This window comes from Trachypithecus francoisi, unplaced genomic scaffold (assembly GCF_009764315.1).
Source record: "Trachypithecus francoisi isolate TF-2019V2 unplaced genomic scaffold, Tfra_2.0 Lachesis_group5, whole genome shotgun sequence".
Lineage (NCBI taxonomy): Eukaryota > Metazoa > Chordata > Mammalia > Primates > Cercopithecidae > Trachypithecus > Trachypithecus francoisi.
The window spans coordinates 50,005,890-50,033,789 of record NW_022681470.1 but is presented as its reverse complement, the minus strand read 5'-3'; the positions used below and the strand labels follow the sequence as shown (position 1 = coordinate 50,033,789).

The window sequence follows — 27,900 nt, the reverse complement described above, 5'->3', positions numbered from 1 at the left end:
AGCTCCTATATAAAGAATCAACTAGACATTATATAATAAGAGTAAACTAATATTACTTACCTATTCTAGTATATAAATACTGACACGTGGGGATGTGATTTAAGAGGAAAAACATAGAAATTGAGACAGAAAAACAATGAGCACGCATATATGCAGACATCTTCTGTCCACATTTAACCACGAGTCTGGCTGGATTCAAATCAAAGCCCTTCTTTTTTTGGAATAGAGTGGCCTAAGTTCAAAATCACCAGAATAAAAATTATGTGCATATAAACATAACTATACAAACCCAAAGCGATCCAACTACCTACTGAATTAGTTGTACACCTGTACCGTAAGCATGTGTATAAGCATGTATAAACGTATAAGCATGTGTAAATAATATGGAGAGAAAAAAAAACCTTTTCTACTACAAATTATAACCCTTAGGAATTTTTGTCTACTTTTGAATAAGCTCAAAACTTGATCCCTTTAAATACCAATAATGGGTATTTTCTGTTTGCCTAGTAATAATCCTTGCTTGATGACCCAATCACTCCTTTTTGGCAATAAGCTCTATCTCCTCGTCACTAGGAAAGGTATATATCCTAGACTTCATCAATTAAAAGTCCTTCTTTGGGACTGTTTTTTATAGACTGGGATTATTTTTTGTAGACTACAGCTAGCTGTTAAAACCACTAGTTACAAGGCTACAAGGAAATAAGCCTAAAATCACTGATGATGATGTCCCTTGACTCATGGAGAAAATGTATGGGCAGAAAAGAGAATTAAGCTATAATGCAAGAAAAGAGGTAGAATATGATACCCTTTATAATACCTACTATCTATTTCTAGTGGCCTGCAAGACCTACTTTACCCTTAACCATTCTTGATTATAGGAGTCAAATCTCCCATCTCAGCACTCTACAAACCCCACACACACTTTTGTTTGTCTCAGTTGAATCAAAGTTCTATCAGGTGCAACAGAAAAAAATGTTATCTAATTTTGTCTTTTCAAGGCTTACTGAAAATTTCAGTTGTCGAAGTCAGTACAGTATAACTTCATTTAATTTTTGAGTTGGTACAAACAACCGCCCCGCCAATACACGCACAAAGAGTTATACAGCTATGACACAACAACAAACTAATGACAAAATAGTAGAATATAACCTTCTTGGAAGAAAACTGGGAAGTTCTTTGCAAATCACGTCATGAATTTATAGCCGTTTCTAGGACTCTCCCCAGCCAACATCACTCAGGAGGCTAAAAGCACATTCTACTATGATTTTATTTTTAAGTAAAGCTGGAGTAGTCGCTGCATAAGGGATTGCAGAAATCAACCCCACCACCCTCCACCCTAAAGATGAAGAGACAAAGGTGAAGTCATTTTTCAAAGGCAACACACACACACATACATACACACACACACACACACACCACATGTATTAATAAACAGAAAAAATAATCTGGAAGTAATATGGAACAGACTGACAATCCTATTTTTTTTTTGAGACGGAGTCTCGCTCTGTCGCCCGGGCTGGAGTGTAGTGGCCGGATCTCAGTTCACTGCAAGCTCCGCCTCCTGGGTTTACGCCATTCTCCTGCCTCAGCCTCCCCAGTAGCTGGGACTACAGGCGCCCGCCACCTCGCCCGGCTAGTTTTTCGTATTTTTTAGCAGAGACGGGGTTTCACAGTGTTAGCCAGGATGGTCTCGGTCTCCTGACCTCGTGATCCGCCCGCCTCGGCCTCCCAAAGTGCTGGGATTACAGGCTTGAGCCACCGCGCCTGGCCTGACAATCCTATATTTTTAAAGACATATTTGGATTGGAAGAAAAAACGCTACACAGCTGGGAAAAGAAAGGTATCGGCACAAAAACAAAAGAGCTGACAAGCTGTGCTAACTGGAGAGGAAAACCTGCTTTTTCTTGAAAAGTCAGAAGCATTATAATTTCACCAAGACTTGAGGCATTTGAGAAAAGTAATAACCGAATTAACACAGAAGGGAAAAACGGTGAGAGAACCACATTTGCGAATAAAAATACAAAACAAAGTATGCTGTTTACAAGCAATCCTGGCTTTCATTATTTTAGCAAATGAGATCATCTAAAATTTTCTGATATTTGCAAAGGACCAGTATGTGCAGTTTAAACAAGTAGAATAAATATCTTAATATAGAATACCGTCATGACTGTATATTTAGAAAACCCCATCGTCTCAGCCCAAAATCTCCCTAAGCTGATAAGCAACTTCAGGAAAGTCTCAGGAAACAAAATCAATGTGCAAAAATCACAACCATTCCTCTACACCAATAACACACAAACAGAGAGCCAAATTATGAGTAAACTCCCATTCACAATTGCTTCAAAGAGAATAAAATACCTAGGAATTCGACTTACAAGGGATGTGAAGCAACTCTTCAAGGAGAACTACAAACCACTGCTCAATGAAATAAAAGAGGACACAAACAAATGGAATGATCATTCCATGCTCATGGATAGGAAGAATCAGTATCGTGAAAATGGCCATACTGTCCAAGGTAATTTATAGATTCAATGCCATCTCCATCAAGCTACCAATGACTTTCTTCACAGAATTGGAAAAAACTACTTTAAAGTTCATATGGAACCAAAAAAGACCCTGCATTGCCAAGCCAATCCTAAGCCAAAAGAACAAAGCTGGAGGCATCACACTACCTGACTTCAAACTATACTACAAGGCTACAGTAACCAAAACAGCATGGTACGGGTACCAAAACAGAGATATAGACCAACGGAACAGAACAGAGCCCTCAGAAATAATACCACACATCTAAAGATCAGATGTTCTTTGACAAACCTGACAAAAACAAGAAACGGGGAAAGATTTCCTATTTAATAAATTGTGCTGGGAAAACTGGCTAGCCATATGTAGAAAGCTGAAACTGGATCCCTTCCTTACACTTGATACAAAAATTAATTCAAGAGGGATTAAAGACTTAAATGTTAGACCTAATACCATAAAAACCCTAGAAGAAAACCTCAGTAATACCATTCAGGACATAGGCATGGGCAAGGACTATTTTATGTCTAAAATACCAAAAGCAATGGCAACAAAAGCCAAAATTGACAAATGGATCTAATTAAACTAAAGGGCTTCTGCACAGCAAAAGAAACTACCATCAGAGTGAACAAGCAACCTACAGAATGGGAGAAAATTTTTGCAACCTACTCATCTAACAAAGGGCTAATATCTAGAATCTACAAAGAACTCAAACAAAGTTACAAGAAAAAAAAACAACCCCATCAAAAAGTGGGCAAAAGATATGAACAGATACTTCTCAAAAGAAGACATTTATGCAGCCAACAGACACATAAAAAAATGCTCATCATGACTGGCCATCAGAGAAATGCAAATCAAAACCACAACCGAGACACCATTCACACCAGTGAGAATGGCAATCATTAAAAAGTCAGGAAACAACAGGTGCTGGAGAGGATGTAGAGAAATAGGAACGCTTTTACACTGTTGGTGGGAGTGTAAACTAGTTCAACCATTGTGGAAGACAGTGCAGCAATTCCCCAAGGATCTAGAAGTAGAAATACCATTTGACCCAATCATCCCATTACTGGGGATATACTCAAAGGATTATAAATCATGCTGCTATAAAGACACATGTATATGTATGTTTATTGCGGCACTATTCACAATAGCAAAGACTTGGAACCAACCCAAATGTCCATCAATGACAGACTGGATTAAGAAAATGCGGCACATATACACCATGGAGTACTATGCAGCCATAAAAAAGGATGAGCTCGTATCCTTTGTAGGGACATGGATGCAGCTGGAAACCATCATTCTCTGCAAACTATTGCAAGGACAAAAAACCAAACACCGCATGTTCTCACTCATAGGTGGGATTTGAGCAATGAGAACACTTGGACACAGGGTGGGGAACACACACCGGGGCCTGTCGTGGGGTGGGAGGAAGGGGGAGGGATAGCATTAGGAGATATACCTAATGTAAATGACGAGTTAATGGGTGTAGCACACCAACATGGCACATGCACATGTATACATAGGTAACCAACCTGCACGTTGTGCACATGTACCCTAGAACTTAAAGTATAATTTAAAAAAATAAAAAAGTATATTAAAAAAATACCATTAGAAAAATATATTTGTTGCAAGTGAAAAAGAATACAATATATACATATTTAATTTTAAAATGTTACCTGAAATAGTGAAACACTGAAAAAAAAATTTTTTTTAAAACAGGATCTCACTCTTTCACCCAGGTTGGAGTGCAGCGGTGCAATCTCAGCTCACTGCAGCCTTGACCTCTGGGGCTCAAGCAATTCTCCCACTTCAGCCTCCAAGCATGCACCACCATGCCAGGCTAGTGTTGTTTTTTTTGTCTGTTTGTTTGTTTGTTTGGGGTTTTTTTGGTGAAGACAGGGTTTCGCCATGTTGCCCAGGCTGGTATCAAACTCCTGAGCTGAGGCTCCCAAAGTGCTGGGATTACAGGTGTGTACCACCACGCCTGGCCTGAAAGCTTTTATGAAGAAAACATATATAGAACATATAAGCAGACTCCAGGAGTTTCTAATCTACTCTTCTGTTGTATTAATAAGGGCAAAGGTCACATACGTTTTAAAAATTATTTAAATATTAGTCGTACCCTTGAATGCTTTTACCTTTATTTTAAAAAGTAACTTATTCCTATGAAAACTGGATTTGATAATCAGAATTCCCAAAGATTAGGATATTTCAATATGCATGTGAATTTCTTTTCTCTCTCTTTTTTTTTGAGACGGAGTCTTGCTCTGTCGCCCAGGTTGGAGTGTAGTGGTGCAATCTCGGCTCACTGCAACCTTTGCCTCCCGGGCTCAAGCGATTCTTCTGTTTCAGCCTCTCAAGTAGCTGGGACTACCGGTGCGTACCATCAATGTCCAGCTAATGTTTGTATTTTTAGTAGAAACAGGGTTTCACTGTGCTGGCCAGGATGGTCTCAAACTCCTGACCTCAAGTGACCCACCTGCTTCTACCTCCCAAAGTGCTGGGATTACAGGCATGAGCCATTGCACCCAGCTTGAATTTCTAAACACATTGAATGAGTCTCTTTTTAAGGGATCAGGCCTCATTTTGTTGCACAGGTTGGTCTCAAACTCCTGGGTTCAAGCAATCCTCCTGCCTTGGCCTCCTAAAGCACTGGGATTGCAGCAGCAGAGAGCCACCATGTCCGGCTAGTCTTTTAAAAGAGTGTTTTGTTGTAGAAAAGGGAAACAGCAATTCTGGGGACAAATTACAATGAGGCTAAAAAACATAAAGGATTTTAAAAGCAAAACATTTCAATACAAAGAATAAGCACAGTTTTTTTTAAGACTTGTTATAACCTTGAGGTATATGTACACAATATGTTGCTAACATAAAAAACAGTTAACATACTTATAAAGCATAGTATTTCCCTCCCTTTAATTATACAGATAAAGGGCTGCAAAATTTAAAAATAAATTTATCGTTCTTTCCCTAAGCCCAGAAACTCTCTCCAGAGAAGTAACTACTTAAATGGCTGAGACATGTTCTCTCTCATCGCTCAACCTCTAAACAAACTGATTAAGGTAGATGTTGTATCTATCGTACCATGAGAAAATTAAACTAAAACAAACAAAGAAACAAAAACCAGTTACTTGCCCCAGGTCACATGGTTACTAAGCAAAACAGATCTGGGCCTTTTTGAATCCAAAGCCTATGCTTCCTAACTACTAATACCTTGTAATCTCTGATTTGAAGACTTCCCTTCACAAAGTACCTTCTCTCTTTCCTCATTCACTCTCTTCCCATAATTCCAATGTTTCCCTGTTGTGACCTTTTAGCATTTTATGGATACCTTTATCGTGTCTTAGTCCATTTGTGCTACTATACCAAAATACCACAGACTGGGCAATTTGTAAATAGAATCGTATTTCTCAAAATTCTGAAGGCTAGAAAATCCAAGATCAAGGCGCCTGCAGGTTTTGTGTATGGTTAGCAGGTGTTGTGTCTCTCTGATTCCAAGATGATGTCTTCTTGTTGCATCCTCTGGAGGGGACAGACAGTGTCTTCACACGGTGGAAGGGCAAAAAAGGATCTAAGAAAATTCCCTCCAGCCCTTTTACAGGGCATTAATTCATTTGTAGAGGCCATGCCCTCATGACTTAATCACTTTTCACTTCTTAATATCACCACAGTGGGATTAAGTTTCAACACATGAATTTTGGGAAGCATTCAGACCATAACTTAACCTCATTATACTACATAATTTCCCATTTGTCTGCTTCCCCCAATCAGACTGCAAGGTACTTTACGTCGCATCAGAAAATATTACTCCTCCAATCCTGATACAGCCAGCTGCATGGGAGGTGTTTAATCATTATACACTGACTAATTAAAACAAATTTATTTGCCTTAGAATCACTGATTCATGACTATTGAGTAAAAACTGTTTTATCTATTACATGAATATGGCACAAATAACTGTCACACAGAATTATTAGGAGAATTAAACAACATTCATTCATTCCACATACACTTTTTTTTTTTGAGACGGTATCTCGCTTTGTTGCCCAGGCTGGAGTGTAGTGGCACAATCTCAGCTCACTGCAACCTCCACCTCCCGGTTCAAGCGATTCTTGTGCCTCAGCCTCTCAAGTAGCTGGGATTGCAGGCGTGCACCACCAAACCTGGCCAATTTTTCTATTTTTAGTAGAGATGGGGTTTCACCATGTTGGCCAGGCTGGTCTTGAACTCCTGACCTCCAGTGATCCACCTGCCTCGGCCTCCCAAAGTGCTAGGACTACAGGCATAAGCCACCACACCTGGCCTCTACATACACTTACTGAAAGCACATTAAGTGCCAAATAAGAAAACAGAAATGCAGAAAAATAAACAAGAGCACTAGGTCTCTGCCCTCATGGTGCTTGCAATCTAATGAAGGAGACTGATTATAAATACATGAAATGAAAAAATGATTAATACAATTATATATGTATTTAGTTACTTGCAATATGCATATGTGTTTCTGTGTATTTTCAGCTCACTGCCCAAAATAAAGTGGGACTAGTAACTGTTAAACAATTTTCTTTCAACACTCTTTATGTAAGAATAAGTCATGACCTAGCAAACTGAATTCAGCAGCAAATTAAAAGTATTATGTACCATGACCTAACGGGGTTTATTCTTGGAATGCAAAGGTGGTTCAACATATGAAAAATCAATGTATTAATATTTAATAATACACCACATTAACAGATAAAGGGGAAAAACCCTCATGATCATGTCAAATGATGTAGGAAAAAAAGACAAAAATTAATACCCTTTCATTAAAAAATTTAAAAATTCAACTAGGAATGGAAGGAAATGTACTCCACATAATAAAGATAGATATGAAAAACCGACAGCTAACATCATACTCAATGGTCAAAGACAAAGCTTTGTCCCTAAGATCAGGAACAAGACAAGGATGCCCACTTTCATCACTTCTATCCAACACAGTATTGAAAATTCCAGCCAGAGCAATTAGGCAAGAAAAACAGAAGGCATTCAAATTGGAAAGGAAGAGGTAAAATTATGTTTGCAGATGACAAGATCTGTATGTTAAATAACCTAGAGATGACACCAAAAAAAAGTTATATTAAAAATAAACAAGTTCTGCAAAGTTGCAGAATATAAAATCAACACACAAAAATTAGTTGTGTTTCTATGTAACAACAGACAGTCCAAAAAGTAAATTAAGAAAACAATTCCACTTACAATAGCATTAAAAAGAATGAAATACTTAGGAATAAACTTAACCAAGGAAACAAAAGACTTGTACACTGAAACTATAAAATATTGCTAAAAGAATTAAAGACACAAAGGGAGAGACATTTGTGTTCATGGGCTAGAAGAATATTAAGATATCTACACTATCAGAAGCACAACGCAATCCCTATCAAAACTCAACATTTTTGCAGAAATAGAAAAACTCATCCTAAAAGTCACATGGAATCTCACGCGAGCTCAAATACTTAGCCAAACTCATTGTGAAAAAGATCAAAGTTGGAGGACTCAAATTTCCAGATTTCAAAACTTACTGCAAAAGCAACATTAAACAGAAGAGGCATAAAGGCAGACATACAGATTAATGGAACAGAACACCCAGAAATAACCTCACACATATATGGTCAACTAATTTTTGACAAGAGTGTCCAGACCATTCAATAAGGAAAGGACGGCCTTTTCAACAAATGGTGGTGGGGAAACTGGATAGCCACACATGCAAGGACAAAGTTGGACCATTACTTTAAACCATGTACAAACTTCACTCAAAAAGGATTAAAAGACTAAACTTAAGAGTGAAAACTATAAAACTCTTAGAAGAAAACAGGAAAAACTTCATGAAATGGAATTTAGCACTGATGTCATGGATATGAACCAAAAGTATAGGCAACAGAAAAAGAAATAAACTGGATTCCATCAAAATTTTAAACTTTTGTGCAAAGGATATCAGCACAGTGAAAAGGCAACCTATGGAAAGCAAATATTTGCAAGTCACACATACAAGAAATTAATATCCAGACTATATAAAGAACTACAACTCAACAACGACAAAACACAAACCAGCCAATTTAAATAAGGGCAAAGACTTGAATAGGTATTTCTCCAGAGATACAGATGGCTAATAAGTGCATGAAAATATACCAGACATCGCTAATCATTAGGGAAAAGCAAATCAAATACCATAAGACATCACTTCAAATACATTTAAATGGTTATTATCAAAATCCAGTGACAAAATAAGAAAATAACAAGTATAAATGGGAATATGGAGAAATTGGAATTCTTACATATGACTGGCAAGAATATAAAATGGCACAGCTATTGTGAAAAGTGTATGATGGTACTCCAAAAAATTAAACATAGAATTAACATATGATCCAACAATTCTGCTTGAGTATATATATCCCAAAAAATTTGAAATCACGGACTTAAACAGATATTTTTACACTCAAGTTCATAGCAGCATTATTCACAACAGGCAAAAAGTAGGAGCAACTCAAATGACAACATCAACACATGAACAGATAAATTATATATATACACAATGGGATGTCATTTAGCCTTAAAAAGGAATGGATTTCTAATACATGCTACAACATGAATGAACCTTGAAAACAATAGGTTAAACAAAACAGGATGGACAAAAAAAAAAAAAAAATTCTGTGTGGGTTTGTGAGGGTGTTTCTGGATGAGATTAACATTTGAATAGGCAGACTGACTAAAGCAGATTCCCCTTCTTAATATGAGTGGGCCTCACCAAATTCAATGATGGTCTGAATATTACAAAAGGGCAGAGTTAGAAGAGAATGCACTCTCAGCTGGCTGACACAGATCCTGAGACTTCTTAGGCTCCATACCTGTGTGAGTCAATTCACTGTAACAATCTCTTTATATACACTAGATGTGTGTGTATGTGTGTTCAACCACCAGTAAAATAAATACTAATAACTAATATACTAAATCTATATATGTGTGTGTGTGTATATGTATATACACATATAAAGAGATGTATTTCACAAATTATAAACAGATATAGAAACAGATTCTACTGGCTCTGTTTCTCTGGAGAACCCAGACTAATACCACAATTCAAACTGGAATCAAGAGAGAAAAGAGAGATACAGATCACAAAATCTTTAAACGGGGTACTCTTGCATATTAGAAAAACTTTTTTCATTTACTTATCTACTGATTTAAAAATGACATCCATGTGAATGTGGTTGAAATGTTTTATCACAGAACTGCAATTAGCAAAAATCCAAAGCATGTGTACTGCTCTCCTTTAATATCAAAGTCTATAATGATCTCATATCTTAGGGCAGAGATGAACGATTCTGTCATATGTCTCTCTGAGGTTTAATAAAACCACTACGTTCATTTAAAACTGGCAGAATTATTTTTATAGTGGCAGAGAAATGTGGATAAGGTAGACAGTACACATAATCATTTGTGTAACATATGGATCCATGAACTAAAAGAATATACCAATGTAACTAGAAGTGTTAATCAGCGTGGAAAAAAATTGATTTGTAAGTCTTAAGATCCAGCTTTGACTTGCTACAAAGTGAGGAACTTTGAGAAAATCACTGCCTCTCAGGGTCTTAGTTACCTCACCTATAAAGTGAGAAAAATAAATTTTTAGATGACCTCAAAGGTCCAATTCTGCTCTGAAATTTCATTTTTCTAATGTAAATAATACCTTTTCACTAGAAACAATGCCACCGTAGTACAACCTTGAATGTGCAATTAACTGATTTAAGTTTGAAGACATAATTCAAAATAGGTTTCTTCAAAGGTAGAAGAATGGTATACCACATAAATTTGCTCTTCTTTTGTTCCATGTAAATTAAAACATATTCTCCTGCCTAGTTCCTTCTATCACAGGGTATATGTTTGTAATCAGTTATTAGTTTAGTTGTTTTGGGAATCACAGAATTATAGTTACCGGCATACAGGTAGAAAGAGAAGTGACAATACTACAAGCTTTAAAAGAAAACATTTAATATGATTCAATAAACTGACTGAGGAAGCTACACTGAAACAAATCTGTATGTACACTTAACTACCTGAAACCTATCACTGCCCCACAACACACACACACACACACTCTACACACACACACTACAAGTAAGACAGTTAACTGAAATGTTCTGGAACATTATAAATTCTGGAGACAGTAATAAATTCTGTGAAAAGTTAGAAAATGGTGTATAAAACTCAAAGGTGAGAGAAAATTAAGTGAAAAATAAATACACAATATGTTCATTAGCAAATAATTAAGGATAAATGGAGGATATAAACAGAAATACTACATTTTTCTTTTTTGGCTCACTAAAACTCAGCAATTCTATTTTCTATGTGACCACATCTTATTGAAAATGGTTGAAAATACAGGAAATGCATGAGGAAGTAAAAGAATAACAATGTAAGTTCAACTGGAAACACAAAAGTATCAAAACACAATGAAAATGAGTGAAACTATATGAATTTCCTAAGGGTTTATATATGAAAGACAAAATTTAAATAACACTTATTTATAATTATTTTGCTATCTTTATAATGATCTATGTATCCATCAAGGCTATCAATTTCTTCAAAGAAAGGAACCTAATGACGCATCTCACATCTCCCCATAGCTTGCATATAAAAAATGCCTAATGTATTTGCCAAAGGTTAGCAAAACCCTTCCACAGCCTAAGAAGTTGGGGGCAGGGCATAGAATTAAACTGTAAAAGTCAAACATTATCTCCTGGTCTGTAATCCTATAACCTTTGCATGTCTCTTGTCTGCTTTGCTGTAGGGGTTTGGTTGGGGTGATGGGAGAAATTTTAAAATTTAGGAAAAACGCAAATCTTCTTGGAAGGCCAGAAGGTTTTGCAAAAGCCTCTAGATAGGGTTACGGCTGAAAGCAGCCTAATCCTCTTACCTTGAGTTAGTAACTTAGAGTAGGTACAAAGGAATGTAAGGGAGTTTATCTAGAGAGCTTGTTTACACATGTGGTCCTAAGACTGGTCTTTGATCATTCATAGGACTGCTCTCCCTAGGAGAGGGCGACCAGATTAATTACCCACAGGTTTGTTGACTCAATGTCTTTGTCATTAAATCTGTGCTGAATAAATGCTGGCAAGGCCAGCTAATTAGCACACGGCTGCCACAACTCTTTCTGTGAGTGGTCCCCTGCTCTTTCACTGAATATCAGTGTCTGAGTATGTTATTCATCCATCGTGCAGCCTCGTTCTGTGGGTCAGACTCCGGCACTTTGCAAAGTTATTTTACACTGATGTCCCTATTTCTAATCAGGCCATAACCAATTATACTGAAGGTGGCTACATGAATCAAGTATGTTCAATGTTCCCTTCTTTCTTCAAAAAAATCCTTTAGGAAAAAATTATATTTACTTACTTCCAACACTTGCTTTCTTGTTTTGTCTTTTATGAGACACAATCTCACTCTGTCACCCAGGCTGGAGTACAGTGGTGCGATCTCGGCTCACTGCAATTTCTGCCTCCCAAGTCCAAGTGATTCTCGTGCCTCAGCCTCCCAGGTAGCTGGGATTACAGGCATGTACCACCACGTCTGGCTAATTTTTGTATTTTTAGTAGAGATGGGGTTTTGCCACGTCAGCCAGACTGGTCTTGAACTCCCAACCTCAGGTGATCCGCCCACCTCGGCCTCCCAAAGTGCTGGAATTACAGGCGTGAGCTACCATGCTTGGCTCCCAACACTTGCTTTCTATTCGTATCTACTACAGCCATTAAAATAAATATTTTCTGATACTAATAATTTATATTTGGGTAACTGCTTCTTTGCAAAGTTTTAGTAGAATTTTAAGTTTCAATATTTTACATACACTTGAATTTACAAGTTGTTTGTTATACTTTAAATAAATTAAGTGTTAATAATTTTAAATACCAAGAATATGCTGGGCTTGCAGAGAGTGGAGAGTAAGCTGCCTGAAATAATTTATTCAAAGATGCTGACCCAGTGGATGTCACAGTTCTATCAAATTCAACACATCCCCTTTATATTTAATTTACATGGAACAAGTATTTATATAAGAAATACTTTACAATGACCCCTCTACCTGAAATGAAATGCACAGGTAATATAACCAATCTACATATCTATTTTAAAAATTAATACACTAATACAAATAAAATTTTTAAAAACATTTACGATAGAGGCCAGGTTCGGTGGCTCAGGCCTATAATCACAGCACTTTGGGAGGCCGAGGTGGGCAGATCACTTGAGGTCATGAGTTTGAGACCAGCCTGCAACATGACAAAACCGTGACTCTACTAAAAATACAAAAATTAGCCAGGTGTGGTGGCACAAGCCTGTAATCTCAGCTACTCAGGTGGCTGATGCAGGAGAATCACTTGAATCCCCGAGGTGGAAGTTGCAGTGAGCTGAGATCATGCCACTGCACTCCAGCCTGGGCAACAGAGTGAGACAGTCTCAAAAAAAAAAAAAAAAAAAAAAAAAAAAAAAAAAAAAAAAAAAAAAGAGAGAGACAGAGAGAGATTTATGATAAAAATATGCATTTCAGTATGCAAGTATCAGACATGATTTTAGCAGAAGACATACTAACCAGATGCTAATACCTATACATAAGTCATAGTGAATGTAACAATTACAAATGCTCATAGACTGGTATACTGGTGACTCAATGCCATAAACATAATTTGATTTTTTGAAATGGTGAACCACTGGCCAAGTTTAGAACAAAGCAAAGTACAAGCTTCCCTCATTGTATACTGTAGTTACATTTCTAGATAATTCAGTGCATGTTAAAACTGAACAAAATATACTTTATGTTCCAACAAAGTTTCAAATTTACTTAACTATAAAAAAGTGTTTCACCTACACAGATATCCAATGAAACACTCAGAAGTCCTGCAGAATGCAGAGCTAGTCTTTGTTGTTTACAGACTGTCCCATACACTACTGGACTACTACCTTCCCTGGCCCTAAAATGCCCTTAAAAATCATTCTGTTAACTAGAAACATCCTCACAAACTTCTAGAACACCTCCTAGAAAGCAATACTACCCCTACCACTGCCTCCTTGAGAACCACAGCTCTAAGAGTATTATTCCTGACTGAAATAGCTGTGCCTCAGAAAAACCAAGAAATACACAAGCATAATAAAGTATTTGCCAAATCACTGCTGATTGTAAATGTTCACTGTTAATAGTTTGCATGAATTAAAACAGATAAGGTGTCTATAATTAGTTCTGAAAGAGACACTTAAATTTAGCTTTGTTTTCAAGTCAAAAGAAATTCTTAAACAACACACGTATCTGCTGCACAAGAAAACTGAAGGAGAAAAATAAGGCAGGCAAACACTGACACTTGTGGTCATTCTGAGATTGCTTATTTGCAATCAGGCTAATTCTTGCTTTGTGAGTTCAAGGAAAGTAAAGCTGGTTCATAAATCATCCACTGACTTTAGAAGAAAATTACAAGCTTTTAATAAACATTTTACTTCTCTTCAAAAAGAGGAAACTACCTACACTAATATTAAATAACCAAAAAACAAGGCATTTGTCCAAATCCTTTATGTAATGAAAAAGACTGCATCTGATTATAAATAAAAACAGTCAAGAGAAATAAACTAGAAGCAAACATTACACAAAATTGTCTAGTCATCTCAATAAAACTAAAATTGGTCTCTCAATAATTGTGTCAAGTGACAGTTTTCAGAGTGGTATGGTGGAAATTATACAAGATCTAAAACATTAAGATTTTTGTCCAGCATGGAAAAAAATAGCTGGTACTTCTGGTAAGCCCTAGCTGAAATTAATTACTTGAATTCAGGGACCAACCACTCACAATAAAGCACAAACAGGAATGGAGACCAATACAGGAAGACCAGATTCATGTCTCCCTTCTAATGTTACTCAAGGATATTTGCTCATTCCCATTAAATGAAAATCATCCATCCTGGTTGAAGGGCCCTTCCCCTACCCTTTCTCTTTTAATCTTTTTACCAAGGACATATCGTTGAATGTATATACATAGATAAATAGATGATATAACTCCATAAGTTACTATTTAGTAGCCACTTGAACAGCAGATTTACATCTGATTCAACATGTAATAATCATTCAAAACCATTAACTACCTGAATACAAAAATAATTATTTCTACACCCAGTAAAAACTGAGACTTAAAAGGCATTACAATTCCTGTCTTTAAATTTTGACTCCTTGAAATCCATACTAGACATGTCCAGGAAAATGCTAAAACCAGTCTGGACAGCTTTGGCCATAATGCACATAGTAATGGCCACCTATTTTTCCATCACGGATGTGTTGTAAGACTAAAAATAGACTTATGCAAATGACAATTACAAGCCATTTATAACTATAAAACTTAACAGAATAGCTGCCAGTTTGCTGAGTCTGACAAAGAAACCTTGTCACATTTACTGAGTTAGTTTAACCATAGAATTCAGATGTTAAAAGAAACTAGACTAAAGGAAGAACTTCTACAAGCTCTCCTGTCATAAGATTTTTACAGCTTCTCTTGACTGGAAACATGTAGGCTGCTAGAAAAAGTTACTAAAGGAAGTTTATCTCACATCTACCCTGTTTTCCTGAACTTTTACATAAAGTTCTTAACTAACTTAAACTTTTAACAAACAGGTTGGCGGCCACTGTGGCTCACGTCTGTAATCCTAGCACTTTGGGAGGCCAAGGCAGGCGGATCACCTGAGGTCAGGAGTTTCAGACCGGCCTGGGCAACATAGTAAAACCTCGCCTCTACTAAAAATACAAAAATTAGCTGGGTATGGCGGCACATGCCTGTAATTCCAGGTACTCGGGAGGCTGAGGCACGAGAATCTCTTGAACCTGGGAGGCAAAGGTTGCAGTGAAACAAGATCATGCCACTGTACCCCAGCCTGGGCAATAGAGCAAACCTCCGGGGAAAAAAGGAGGGGGGGGAGGAAGGGAGGGAGAGAGGGAGGGAGGGAAGGGGTTGCAGGTGTACTTTAAAGTATGAAGTAAATCCAGTTAAGTACACAGGCACCTTTTGTTAGTAGTATTTGGAAGTTTCTTCCTGTTTAAATACTTCCTCCGTAACAAGCAAAGTTCAGTGGCGGGGGGAAACTCACTGGAAATTCAGGGACTCAACCCAATACTGGAGGGACCCACTAATGAGTAGGTTACCCATAAAACTCTCTTAATAATCAAAATCTATAATAATCCAGGAAGACATAAAAAATATCCAATCAAAAGAACTGGCAAAAAATAATTATTATTTAGTCCTTCCCTGGAGAAAGGGGTAGGGAATGTCTCTAAATCAATTTTGTATCCCCTATACATAATAAGCTATGCCTAAATGCACATGTTGGTACACAGTAGTTAATCAAAACGTACCTGTTGAAAAAGTGAAAATATGAACATTCATTTATTATTCTGTTAATGATTCCTGGGTATGCTGTGCCAGTGTTCGAGAGAAAAAAAAAAAAAAAACTCCCACAATTTCTCTAACAGTGCCACGTAGTCCAAAGTTTAAGAACAGAGAATGATAATAGTACTAGATAAATTTAAAAAAAAAAAAAAAAAAACACACAGAGGATAAGAATTTAGATAATCTTGCTTCAATTCCCAGCTTGGCCTCTATTCTTACCAGTATTTATCTGACATTTGGACTAATTATTTTACAATTCCAGACACTGGTTCCTCATCTTTTAAGTGGGTATTACAATAATAAAACTATTAGAAAAGAGCCATTTGCATAACAGCTCAAGTAAGCTTAGCACACAATCTAATTTTGAGTAAATACTTCATAAAATGGTCATTGTGGCTGGCTTCATAGTCAAATCCTATGAAAGGAATCACTGATACTGATCTACAAAAATGCATCTGTACTTCTGGAAAATAAGTTATTTTAAGTAAGTTCTTAAACATTACTCTGTTAACTAGTCAACTAATTTTAAAAACAAAAAGGTAGTGAGTGAGAACTGTAGTATGGGTGGATATAGGCTACAAGGAAGTTGGGTTTTAGTCCTCTCCTTCAAACTAGGAAAAGTCAAAGATCAGTCTAGGCTTTAGGTTTCCCATTTATAAAATTCTTTTTATTTTTTCCTTTAATGATTCTTCTAACATTTCTAATACAGTGAGGTTCTAAAAACTACAAAGCACATTTCATCAGCAAAGCTCAAAAATATGTGCACAAAAATTTTTTGAGTATCAGAGAAAATATAAATTCATATTCATTTGAAATAGCAGATATTAATGGGGGAGACAGATGAGATGAAGAATATGTATATAACTGTTAACCTTTAGCTTAAGCTCCAAAACTATAACTTTCTAGGATTGAATTACTGTCCCTAGAGTCTCAGAGGAAAAACTGATAATAAAGGCTATTTACAAAAAAAAAAAAAACATTTAAAAAAAACCTTCCCCACTGCTCTACAGTAAGAAAAGCAGCAAGGTGCCAGCCCCAGAAACTAACCATATAAGAAAAATCTCAGTGAGTATGTAGTGCTAATAAAATCTGCTTCATGGCAAGTTATTAAATCTTCCTGAAACATCAGAGTAAGTAAACATAATCAGTAAAATATCATTACCCCCCAGATCCTATACAAGTGTCCTATATCTATCATATCATTTTACTGAATTCTACGATACATGTAATTTTAAAGGAAAGGAAAAATAAATAAAAAGTAAATGCCAAATTAAAAAGTGATTTAAAATAAAGTTTTCTGCCATCAAGAACACCAAAAGCCACATAAGAGCAAAAAAGAAGTGGGCTGTATCACATCATGACAGCTTATTTATATAAACCCCAGAAAACTGGGGGGTGGGGAAAGGGGGGAGGAGATCTAAGTTACAAAGATATATGGCTTCAATAGAAACCATAGGTCTTAACTAGACATTAGTAAAATCAAGAGCAGTTTGAAAGCAGGAAAAAAAAAATTCAAGAAGAGAATGCACTGAAGGGGTTAAATTACACCAACTTACACACAAAAGCTTATACTGCCTACACCCTATAAAAGCATGTAAGAAACATGAAAACTAACCTCTCACAGAGAAAACATTTAGAAAGGCTGTACTTAAGAATAAAGTTAAAAGGAAATAAGCTGGAAAAAATAAAATCATAACCATTCATTTTATAATCATCACATTTTCAAATTATTCACTCATCACTACACTTGCATTGAACATATATAATTTATCACATAAAAGCAAAATCTCTAAGCTTCTCCCTACCTTAGGTTTTTAGTCAAAATGAATGCAAACAATCACGTGGGATTCAGCCAAGCAGTGACGTTAAATTCTGCTCTGTCAGAGAGAGCATCTGTCAAGCCCACATTTAAACTGCTGCCTGCCTGTGCAGCAGCTGAGGAACCGTGGATTTCATATTATAGACTAAAACCCCATTAAAACTGCTCGAAATCCTTTCTGCAGCTGCCAGGCAACAACGAAAGAAGAGAGGTAAATCCTATGCTTTTCCAATACAACTGAAGCACTACATTTTAGCTCTGGCTGCTTTACATTGCAGTTCAGTGTTATTACTAGAAATATGGATACTGAGGCGAGAACACAGCACTGCATTGTCCAGCCAGGAAAATAGCAGATGTAAAAAGCTTCAATGCATCAACTGTCGGGAAGAGTCAACAGTGCTACAAGCAGAACGGACAACTACAGCTCTTTTGTTTAACGAAAGAGAGAGAAAATGAAAGAAAGGGAAAATTTCAGAAGACTAGGACCCATATGAACAAGGAGGGTAACTCGAAGACAAGCAGACAGATGGACACTTTGGATACTGTGAAAAGCAATCGCAGGAGGCAGACTGTTGGGGGATGTGCGCATGTTCGATAGCATCTTTTTTGCTGAAGTGATGGCGTGCCAAAAGTATTTTCAGTGGGCATAATCCTCTTCACATAAATGGCCTGACCAAGGAAGGTATGTCAATATCTTATGTATGATAGTCATTTAAATGTATTACCTTTTTATAGCCCTGGAGGCACTAATACCTGATAAGCAAGTTCATACAGTTCACTGCCCTTGAAACTATGAAAGGGTTTCTTAATATCTGATTTTAAAATTTGTCATTGTTTAGAAGACAAGCTGTCACTGCTTTATGCAGCTAAATATGTAGCTTGGGGTAATTCTGGGTTATAGACATCAGAGGGAAAAGGCAAATAAAAAGAAGATGTGTTTAAAGGATTCCTTAAGAAATTAAACTTAAAAAAAAATCTGTAGTCATTTACAGAAAACACAGCAATATTCTATTAAATTGGGTCATACTGAATCCTTATCTAGTGAATTAAACGCTCTCTTAAAAATGGCCATCAAAAGAGACAATGCAGTGAAATTACATTAAATAGTAGCAAGGAAAACCTTAAGAGCTTTTTTTTTCAGAGTCCTTTTAAAACAAAACCTTAATACATAACAGTTTTTAGTAACAAAATCTTCCCTCCAACATCTCCCTAAATGAAGATAATGAACCCAACCAAAGAAAGTATCAACAAATTTTAAGTATTACCAAGCTACAAGAAGATACTAAAAGGAAAGCATTAACACAAGATCACATAAGGTAGTGTGAGTTTATGCATAACCCCACAATAGAGCCTCGTGTTATTATAGTGTCCATGAATAGAACTTTAAACAAAGGGACATCAATAGTTGATTTAAAAATTAACTATTTTAAATAGCTTCTATTTTATGTAAAAGGCTGATTCCAAATGATCAAATTTAACATTGTCTCTGATGATCATTTTAAAAGTAAAATTGAAAAACATAATATGAAAATACTTTGATACAAAAATATCCACAAATGGCAATACAAGGTCAAAAAATTACATATAAATGTAGCTACTATGCTTCCAGGCGATATTAATATGCAGTAATGAACTACTACCACTATATGTGTGTGCAGGGCACAGATAAATCAAATAAACTATTTTAGCAACAATCATAGAATAGCAACTTAGGGCTCAAGAATGCAAAGATATTTCTAAAATTTTACAAATCTATCAAAGATCCTGATTTTTCCTCAATTTCAAACCACAACTCAGTAATTATCTGTACTCACAAAAGGCAAACATTTTAAAAATATGTAAGTCCTGCATTCCAAAGTGACGATTAAACAAGTTTACCAGACTCTATTACATCTCAACATCACTCTCAATCATGAATTTTTATTCTAATAAAGACTAATAATAAATAGTACTAAAAAATATGGTTGTAAAAATTTCAAGTCCCTCTTGCTACCTTTATCTCTCAATATTAAAGTCACCAATTAAGCAGTTTTATAAGCTATACATCTCAAAATGAAAGCGTAAGTTTTTCTATTAAACCATCACCAATAGACTAAAGATATCAACACTTTTAAAAGTCAAATGATAAAAACTGTGTGTGTACTGAACAACATTTTACAGTAACATTCTCCCCACGAACTTCATCCACAAGTTATAAATACAAATTAATAGCGCAAAGATATCAAAAAAGAAGAGAAAAACCAAAGCTATTTATTTTCTAAAAATGTAAAAGTGCAAAACTATTTTGCATACTATTGAACTTTCTTGTCTTGCTCTCTCTTTTTAAGAATTAAAATATAACAGGCAATAACTGGAGAATAATTTTATCACTTAATAAAAAAGAGGCATGGTTATTTTAATTTTATATTCTTTTTTAACAAAAAAATTTGTAAGACCTGAGAAACTTTTAATAAGGAATTTTTTAAAGGCTAGACACATGCACTTCATTTATCAATGGGAGATTTATAGTTACATATGGATTTAACATCTCAATAGCTTAATATCTAAAACACACAAAAACCATGAAGTCTAAATTAAGATGCAGCTCTATTACACACTGTTACAAAATCATATTAGAACCAAAACTATGTATTTATGCTAGATTACAATATGCAATAATTTGCTGCTTTCTGTAATACTAAAATACTTTGGAGACATGACTTTGGGTATATTGTTCTTATAAAAGCAACAAATTATGATTATTTTCCATCATTCATTTACTCAGTCCTTTAACTCAAACATCCATTCAAACATCTGACCTTATTGTTTACTCCTTCGTACACCATCAAATTTACACTTTAAAAAAAAATCTAAATGACTGGACTTCAATCAGATTCCAAGTGTTATTATATCAGTAGAAAACAGATATACTTAATTTATCTTTGTAACACTTAGAATAGATCAAATAAATTTTGAAAGCAACTTTTGTTTCTTTTAAATTTACATACACAACCTTTATATCTACTGATGTCTTTATGAAGCGGAGGGGAGAGTCATTACCATTTACCAAATATGTTATTTGGAAATAAAAGCTTAAAAATAGTTCCCTAGTCTAAAAAGAATGGCCAGCTACTTACAAGTACAAGAAGGAAAACACAGAGTTTCTAAATCAGAATGCTCAGCTGTATTATTTTCAGCTTAACTCATAGCAGAACTATGTTTTGTTGGTGCAGTGAATAGCCTTGGTTTTCATTATAGTAATGTTGAGTTTAAATTCATGTAAATAAATTCCAACAAATAGCACACTAGATGATTTGCTTTTAAAATTCCAAACTTAAAAACATTGTTCACATCTTTCAAAATGCTTAATTTTCTTACATTTTAGAAATATTATAACTTCTAAAAGTACTCTGTAAGCTCAGAAAGTAGAAATTTCAAACGCTGGTGCCTATACAGTTGGACCTTAGATATCTGTTCAAATTCCCACCTACTTGCTCCTCCTAGTGGCTGCTACTATAATAGTACTTTCATTCATTTATGTCTAACCCTTTCAATCAGTATTTTCAAAGTACTTAACGTTATGTATGTGAATTTTACTTTATAATTGTTCAATTATATGGAGATTTCCATGTAAATTCTATTTCCTAGAAGTAATTAAATTTATGCCAAGGTTAAACAAATTTAATGTTAACCATGACTCTCAATATCACCGGCTAAATACATACATTTATGTACACACTGTAATTTCAAATAAATACTCCTATATTAAAATTTTTTAATTAATTTCTTTTGCTTAAAGAATTAATTTTCATAATAAAAAGTTGGAAAAATTAAAATTACATATTCATCACTCTTTCTTGCCAAAAAGTTTTTTCCTGTTTTAATGGAATTCAAACCATAGCTCTTCGCCCACCTCTACTCCCTCGACATATTGGTCCCAAAAAACTGAAAACAACAACAAAAACACTAACAACAAACGTGAACAAATCTGTGCTATGCACTGAAAACCTTGTTGCAAGATAACATAACCAGTTTTTAACATACGGCATCATGAACCTCACATATTGCCATCTCATACCTTTTTAAAATACAGGGCTCTTACTGTGCTAATGACAAGTTCTAAAAGTTTAACAAATTGTCTGCATGTAAATTTAGAATAAAGCACAACTCAAGGATATTTAAAACTATACTGTGAAATTCAGAATTTTAAACAGTTGGTTTCAAAGTAACTCTTTAAATTCTAACATGGAGACTCAACCAAGATGTGTAACAGTGTTCTGCCAAAGCCATAGATAATCAAAGATAACACGCTATATTTTAAAATTAATCTTAAGTCTAAGAACAATTATATCATGAATACTTCATATTTATTACAATGAAAAGTTAAAATTTTTGGAAGTGTTAATCATTTATTACTGTCTAAAAATCCTACACTGAAGTTATTGGACACTGAAAATTAATTTTGACAGGTGCATCTTCTCATTGACTCTTTCAACACAGTAGGGGCCAATGGAAACATGCCAAGCAGTGTACTGTGACTAACAGAACTCTGCCATAATCAACCTTGCACCGTCTGTCCCACAACTGATACATGACCATTTTACAAAAAAGGCCTCTGACTGTGCACCATACCACCAATAGTATGTCAAATCAATTTTAATTAATGCCAATAAATTTTCCATCTGCTCTTAAGGCCTTTTTACACAATCTTTCTCAGAAATCTAGTAACATTTTTCTTGAATACATGTAACTTTTAAATCTTTAACTTGGGTCAAAAGTACAAATGACCAGTGTACCAAGACAATGAAATGAATCCATCGCCTCCTCTCTTTAAAATGCTCACCGTGCTAAAAAGGCATATTTTTAAATAAATTAATCTTGTTTTCAGTGATGTTATGTTGCCAAGGGGAAATAAATTATAAGCTTCATTCCTGGATTATATTTTCACAGCTTAAGACATTCCTATTTGCCCTGATCATTTTAGTATTCAAAGTCCCTTTCAGGCAGTTCTGTAAACTTTTGTGCTTCATTTTTGTAGAATGACTACAAGAGAGACAATGTGACTGAATTAGAAAATGATTGCCAAAGAATAGTATTGATTAAGGAGAAGAAAACATTTTTGGTCACCAATCTCTCACATACCTACGGGACATTTACAACATGCTTCAGTGGAGGAGAAGACACTGCTGCTTTGCAAAGATGACCTGGAATGCCAAGAGGTCTCTGTTCCGCACTCATCTCATTGGAGTACTTTCTCTAGTGTTTCTTTTTGCTATGTTTTTGTTTTTCAATCATCATGACTGGCTGCCAGGCAGAGCTGGATTCAAAGAAAACCCTGTGACATACACTTTTCGAGGATTTCGGTCAACAAAAAGTGAGACAAACCACAGCTCCCTTCGGAACATTTGGAAAGAAACGGTCCCTCAAACTCTGAGGCCTCAAACAGCAACTAACTCTAATAACACAGACCTGTCACCACAAGGAGTCACAGGCCTAGAGAATACACTTAGTGCCAATGGAAGTATTTACAATGAAAAAGGTACTGGACATCCAAATTCTCACCATTTCAAATATATTATTAATGAGCCTGAAAAATGCCAAGAGAAAAGTCCTTTTTTAATACTACTAATAGCTGCAGAGCCTGGACAAATAGAAGCTAGAAGAGCTATTCGCCAAACTTGGGGTAATGAAAGTCTAGCACCTGGTATTCAAATCACACGAATATTTTTGTTGGGCTTAAGTATTAAGCTAAATGGCTACCTTCAACGTGCAATACTGGAAGAAAGCAGACAATATCATGATATAATTCAACAGGAATACTTAGATACGTACTATAATTTGACCATTAAAACACTAATGGGCATGAATTGGGTTGCAACATACTGTCCACATATTCCATATGTTATGAAAACTGACAGTGACATGTTTGTCAACACTGAATATTTAATCAATAAGTTACTGAAGCCAGATCTGCCTCCTAGACGTAACTATTTCACTGGTTACCTAATGCGAGGATATGCACCCAATCGAAACAAAGATAGTAAGTGGTACATGCCACCAGACCTCTACCCAAGTGAGCGTTATCCTGTCTTCTGTTCTGGAACTGGTTATGTTTTCTCTGGAGATCTGGCAGAAAAGATTTTTAAAGTTTCTTTAGGTATCCGCCGTTTGCACTTGGAAGATGTGTATGTAGGGATCTGTCTTGCCAAGTTGAGAATTGATCCTGTGCCCCCTCCCAATGAGTTTGTGTTCAATCACTGGCGAGTCTCTTATTCAAGCTGTAAATACAGCCACCTAATTACCTCTCATCAGTTCCAGCCTAGTGAACTGATAAAATACTGGAACCATTTACAACAAAATAAGCACAATGCCTGTGCCAACGCAGCAAAAGAAAAGGCAGGCAGGTATCGCCACCGTAAACTACATTAGAAAAGACAATTTTTTTTTCAAATGTGCAATTTGTAAATATTGCTAAAAGCATGTATAGTTAGAACTGATTACATCCGTAGGACAAGTTTTAGTTAAAACTCATCACATAAAGAAATTCAAAAAGTATTTTTTTAATTTCTGAAGAAGTTAAGTCTTAAAACTATAACATTATATAACGAAAAAGGTGTCCCAAAAGATCTATTTAAAAAACTGTATAAGGGGATTCTGTGTATTAACATGCAATAATAAGCATGCATAAATCAACGGTTCAAGTCCTCTGTTAGGGGCCAATAAAATGTATCTGCATACATTTTCCACATAAATTTTAATTTAAGAAATGACAGTCAAAAGATCCTTCATTTTAGATATAGCTTTTCATTTTAATATATAATTAAATGTAAATAAAACATCACTATCAATTTTAAGGAAACTTTGTAATTGTGCAAAGGATAAATTTTTTGACCTGACTATTTTAGGGTTCTAAATGCAATAAGATTTAGTTGAGTTATTCCACAAACATATTATAAAGTTCAGATGTTTCATCAACGCAGTTCTCATGAAAGTATTTACTTTTTAAAAATAACTGAGATATTCTTTTAAATTTCTTTTATTAATACTCACCTATATCGGGGAAAATTATTTTGACATGACGTGATAAAATGTGAAAAACTAATGTGTCTCAGGCTCAAGTTTTTAGTTATTAAATGTTTCAAAACAGACAAGTTTTGTTTCCTCATTGGTGTTAAGAACCAAACTGCTATTTCAATGAGTTATTCAATTAGACTAATTACTGCACTTTTAAACAGCACCACCATTTAATTTCATGTATATCTGACTTCGAATATATCTGTAAAGATAATCGAAGCAAAAGTAATTACTTAAAGGCACAAATAGGATGTACTGTTGAAAAAAGATAAAGAGTGCGGTGCAGTTTCATTCAATACATTTTTAAGATGCATGTCTGCCAAAATGCAACATACGGGAAGTTTATTTCCTGACAGCAGGTGTACACATGCCAATACTTAACCATTTTATGGCACCTATTTCTTTCTTGGAGTGCCAAGTTTACAAATCTGCAGTTTTTAATTTGGTAGATGACAAATATTCTGAATCACCAATTAAAAACCTTTTGGGGAGGGATGGGGAAAACTATAAATGTTTGACAAACATAATTCTAGGATGAACAATGTATACAATGCACTTTTATCAACTTTTTAAAAATAAAGGAAAACAAAAAAGTTTACTGAGTGTTATGATACAAGTATTTTCATAGTAATTCTGTTTGACTCCATCATGAATTTTAAAATCAAGAAAATACCAACCTACTAACCAAAATAGTGTTTTTATTCCATACAGGTATGTAAATTTGTCTATTTTTAGTCAGAATGCTTCTTAATTCTAATAAGAATCATTTTTACCTCTGATTCTATTATTAAGGGATAAATCACCAGAAGAGAATTGTAACATTTGTGAAACCTGAAAACACTAAAACTGTTTAAGTACTTATCTCCATTTCAAATCAGTAGACTAAGTGTTCTATTCTAAGTGAAGTGATTCTGAAAGCTATCTATGTAACACACCCCAGTTCTTGGATCAAGTCTGTTTTTCACTTAATTTATCCTATATGACTACAGAAACACCAGAATTACTTAATAAAAGTCACAAGTAAGGATAATACCAAATCAGATCAGTATGTTTGACAGAAGACAAAAGGAATCCTTCCCTCAGTATAGAATAATGTTCTCTGATTTATGCTTCAAAAGTTTAAAAAAAAAAAAAAGTGTGTGTGTGCGCAAAGGTGTGTACATAGAAAGAGAACTCAAGCACTATTTGTTCAAATTATGACTATAGTGCAAGATCTTTAAAAGATAGTAATTTCCATCTGGAAAAAGTTTTTTTTAAAATGACTCATGAAAAACAGATAACAGACACCTAAATTCTTCCTATCTCAAGTTTCAATTTTAAACCTATAAAATTTATAAAATCTATGTAAATTTCTATATTCCTAACACTATCTTGAAAAACGACACTAATCTGATATCAGACACTGTGAGTCCTCAAAGGGGGTTGGACCAAATAGTATAAAGTGTCTTTATTCTGTTGAAAATCCTTACTTTAAAATAAATATTCTATTAGTTTACTTTTGACTTTTCCGCAACAATATTCAAATCGTTTTCTTAAGCAAAATAAGCTGATAGTGTATATAAACATCTCACCACTTGTTAATTGTGCCTTCTTCATCCCAATGCTATGTGATCTTTATGTACATACAAATACAATTTTAAACGACAGCTTTGCTTTTGGTCAAAGGGTACAGAAATAACTATGTAATCTTTATGTTCAAAGTGTTAATAACTTCAGAAGATGAAAACACCAAAACTTTCAATACTTACAATACTTGTTTATTTTGATCAAGTATATCAGTGCTGAAATTCGAATTCAACCAAATAATTGAGATTTCTCCTCACACCTCTTTGTATACAGCATAATCACACATAATCTCAACTGCAATTTTATTGATATTCTATTTCCAGCAAATTCTGCAAAAATAATACCAATAACAGCAGTAGAAACTATTTACTGATTGTACAAGCAGTATGCTTGGTACTGTGTTGAAGCACTTTACATACACGCTCTCATACAACTCTCATGAACAACACTAAGAGACAGGAAAGACTTGTGTAAGAGGTTAAATACCTAAGATCATACAGCTAGTAAAGCAGCAGATTTCCATTTCAAGGATCATGTTCTTAATTATTACACTGTTCTGCTATTATTTCACATATGACAGTTGATTTAAAAAAAAAAAGTCTAAAGCTGAGCAAAAATGGTCTGTCCCTTTACATTCCCACTCTCTGTTCTTCATCCTTTGCCAGGCCTCCAGGCTTCATACCATTTTCACACACTGGAGGGGCACCTGATATTAGGAGCAATAAACACAAAAGAAAAGACAGTATATCTGATCCCCCAATTATTTTCTCTCCTTTTCAGTTGTTTAATGGTGACAGGAACCTTTGCAAAGCATACACATTACTGCTTATCTCTTGCTTCTTTGGGCCCTGAGGCACAACTGTAAACAGCAGGCAGGTGGCACTTAGAAATTGTAAAGTGTGCTTCTTTTTGAAGCACAATTGCTAATTTTTAATAGATAAAAGTAGAACTGCATTTACCCATCCTACTGTCTGGTCACCTGCCATTTTGTCATGAGAAGGTAAAACCAGTTTATCCAAACTATTCAGATAAATTTTCTTTTTCTGTCTTTTACTGTTTAGCTAGGAAATTTCACTATGAGACTAACATAGCTTTAAAAAGTAGGAAAAAAAATTCCTGTTGACAGACATTTCTAAGGCATCTCCAAGAATTTCAATGTATCATTCAGACATCACTCCCAGAAGGCAGACGATGGACATTAAATACTAAAATGGGATAGAAAATCCACTACCACCAAATTTTACAGTAATAAAATTGTTTGGTGCTCCTATGATGATTCCTTAACACTCTGTAAGACAATGTCCTCTGTCTGCTATGCCACCTGAACAAATCCTTGGCAAATGGATCCAAGAACAACTTCTCCTAAAGAGGACATGCTGAAGATTTTGTGTCTGTTCATAACCAGTATCCACGACCAAGACTCAAAAAAGCAAAACAGTTCTTGTGTATACAACATAATGGAGTTGATACTACGTTGAAATAAATGCCTTATTACTGGGAAAAGAT

The 27,900-nt window shown here is 35.1% G+C and overlaps 2 protein-coding genes across 3 annotated transcripts in view; one reads left to right on the top strand and one right to left on the bottom strand.

The window, feature by feature from the left end:
* Positions 1-27,900, bottom strand: part of CDC73 (cell division cycle 73) — a 143,482-nt gene that overhangs the window by 55,232 nt on the left and 60,350 nt on the right. The window lies entirely within an intron of this gene.
* B3GALT2 (beta-1,3-galactosyltransferase 2) lies at positions 17,785-25,426 on the top strand. Its single transcript, XM_033200511.1, has 2 exons — positions 17,785-18,457; positions 22,793-25,426. Exon 2 carries the CDS (start codon positions 22,915-22,917, stop codon positions 24,181-24,183), a length of 1,269 nt encoding a protein of 422 aa, XP_033056402.1. The 5' UTR covers positions 17,785-18,457; positions 22,793-22,914; the 3' UTR covers positions 24,184-25,426.

Coding starts and splice junctions, on each gene's coding strand:
- B3GALT2 (XM_033200511.1), top strand. CDS start 22,915: ATGCTTCAGTGGAGGAGAAGACACTGCTGCTTTGCAAAGATGACCTGG.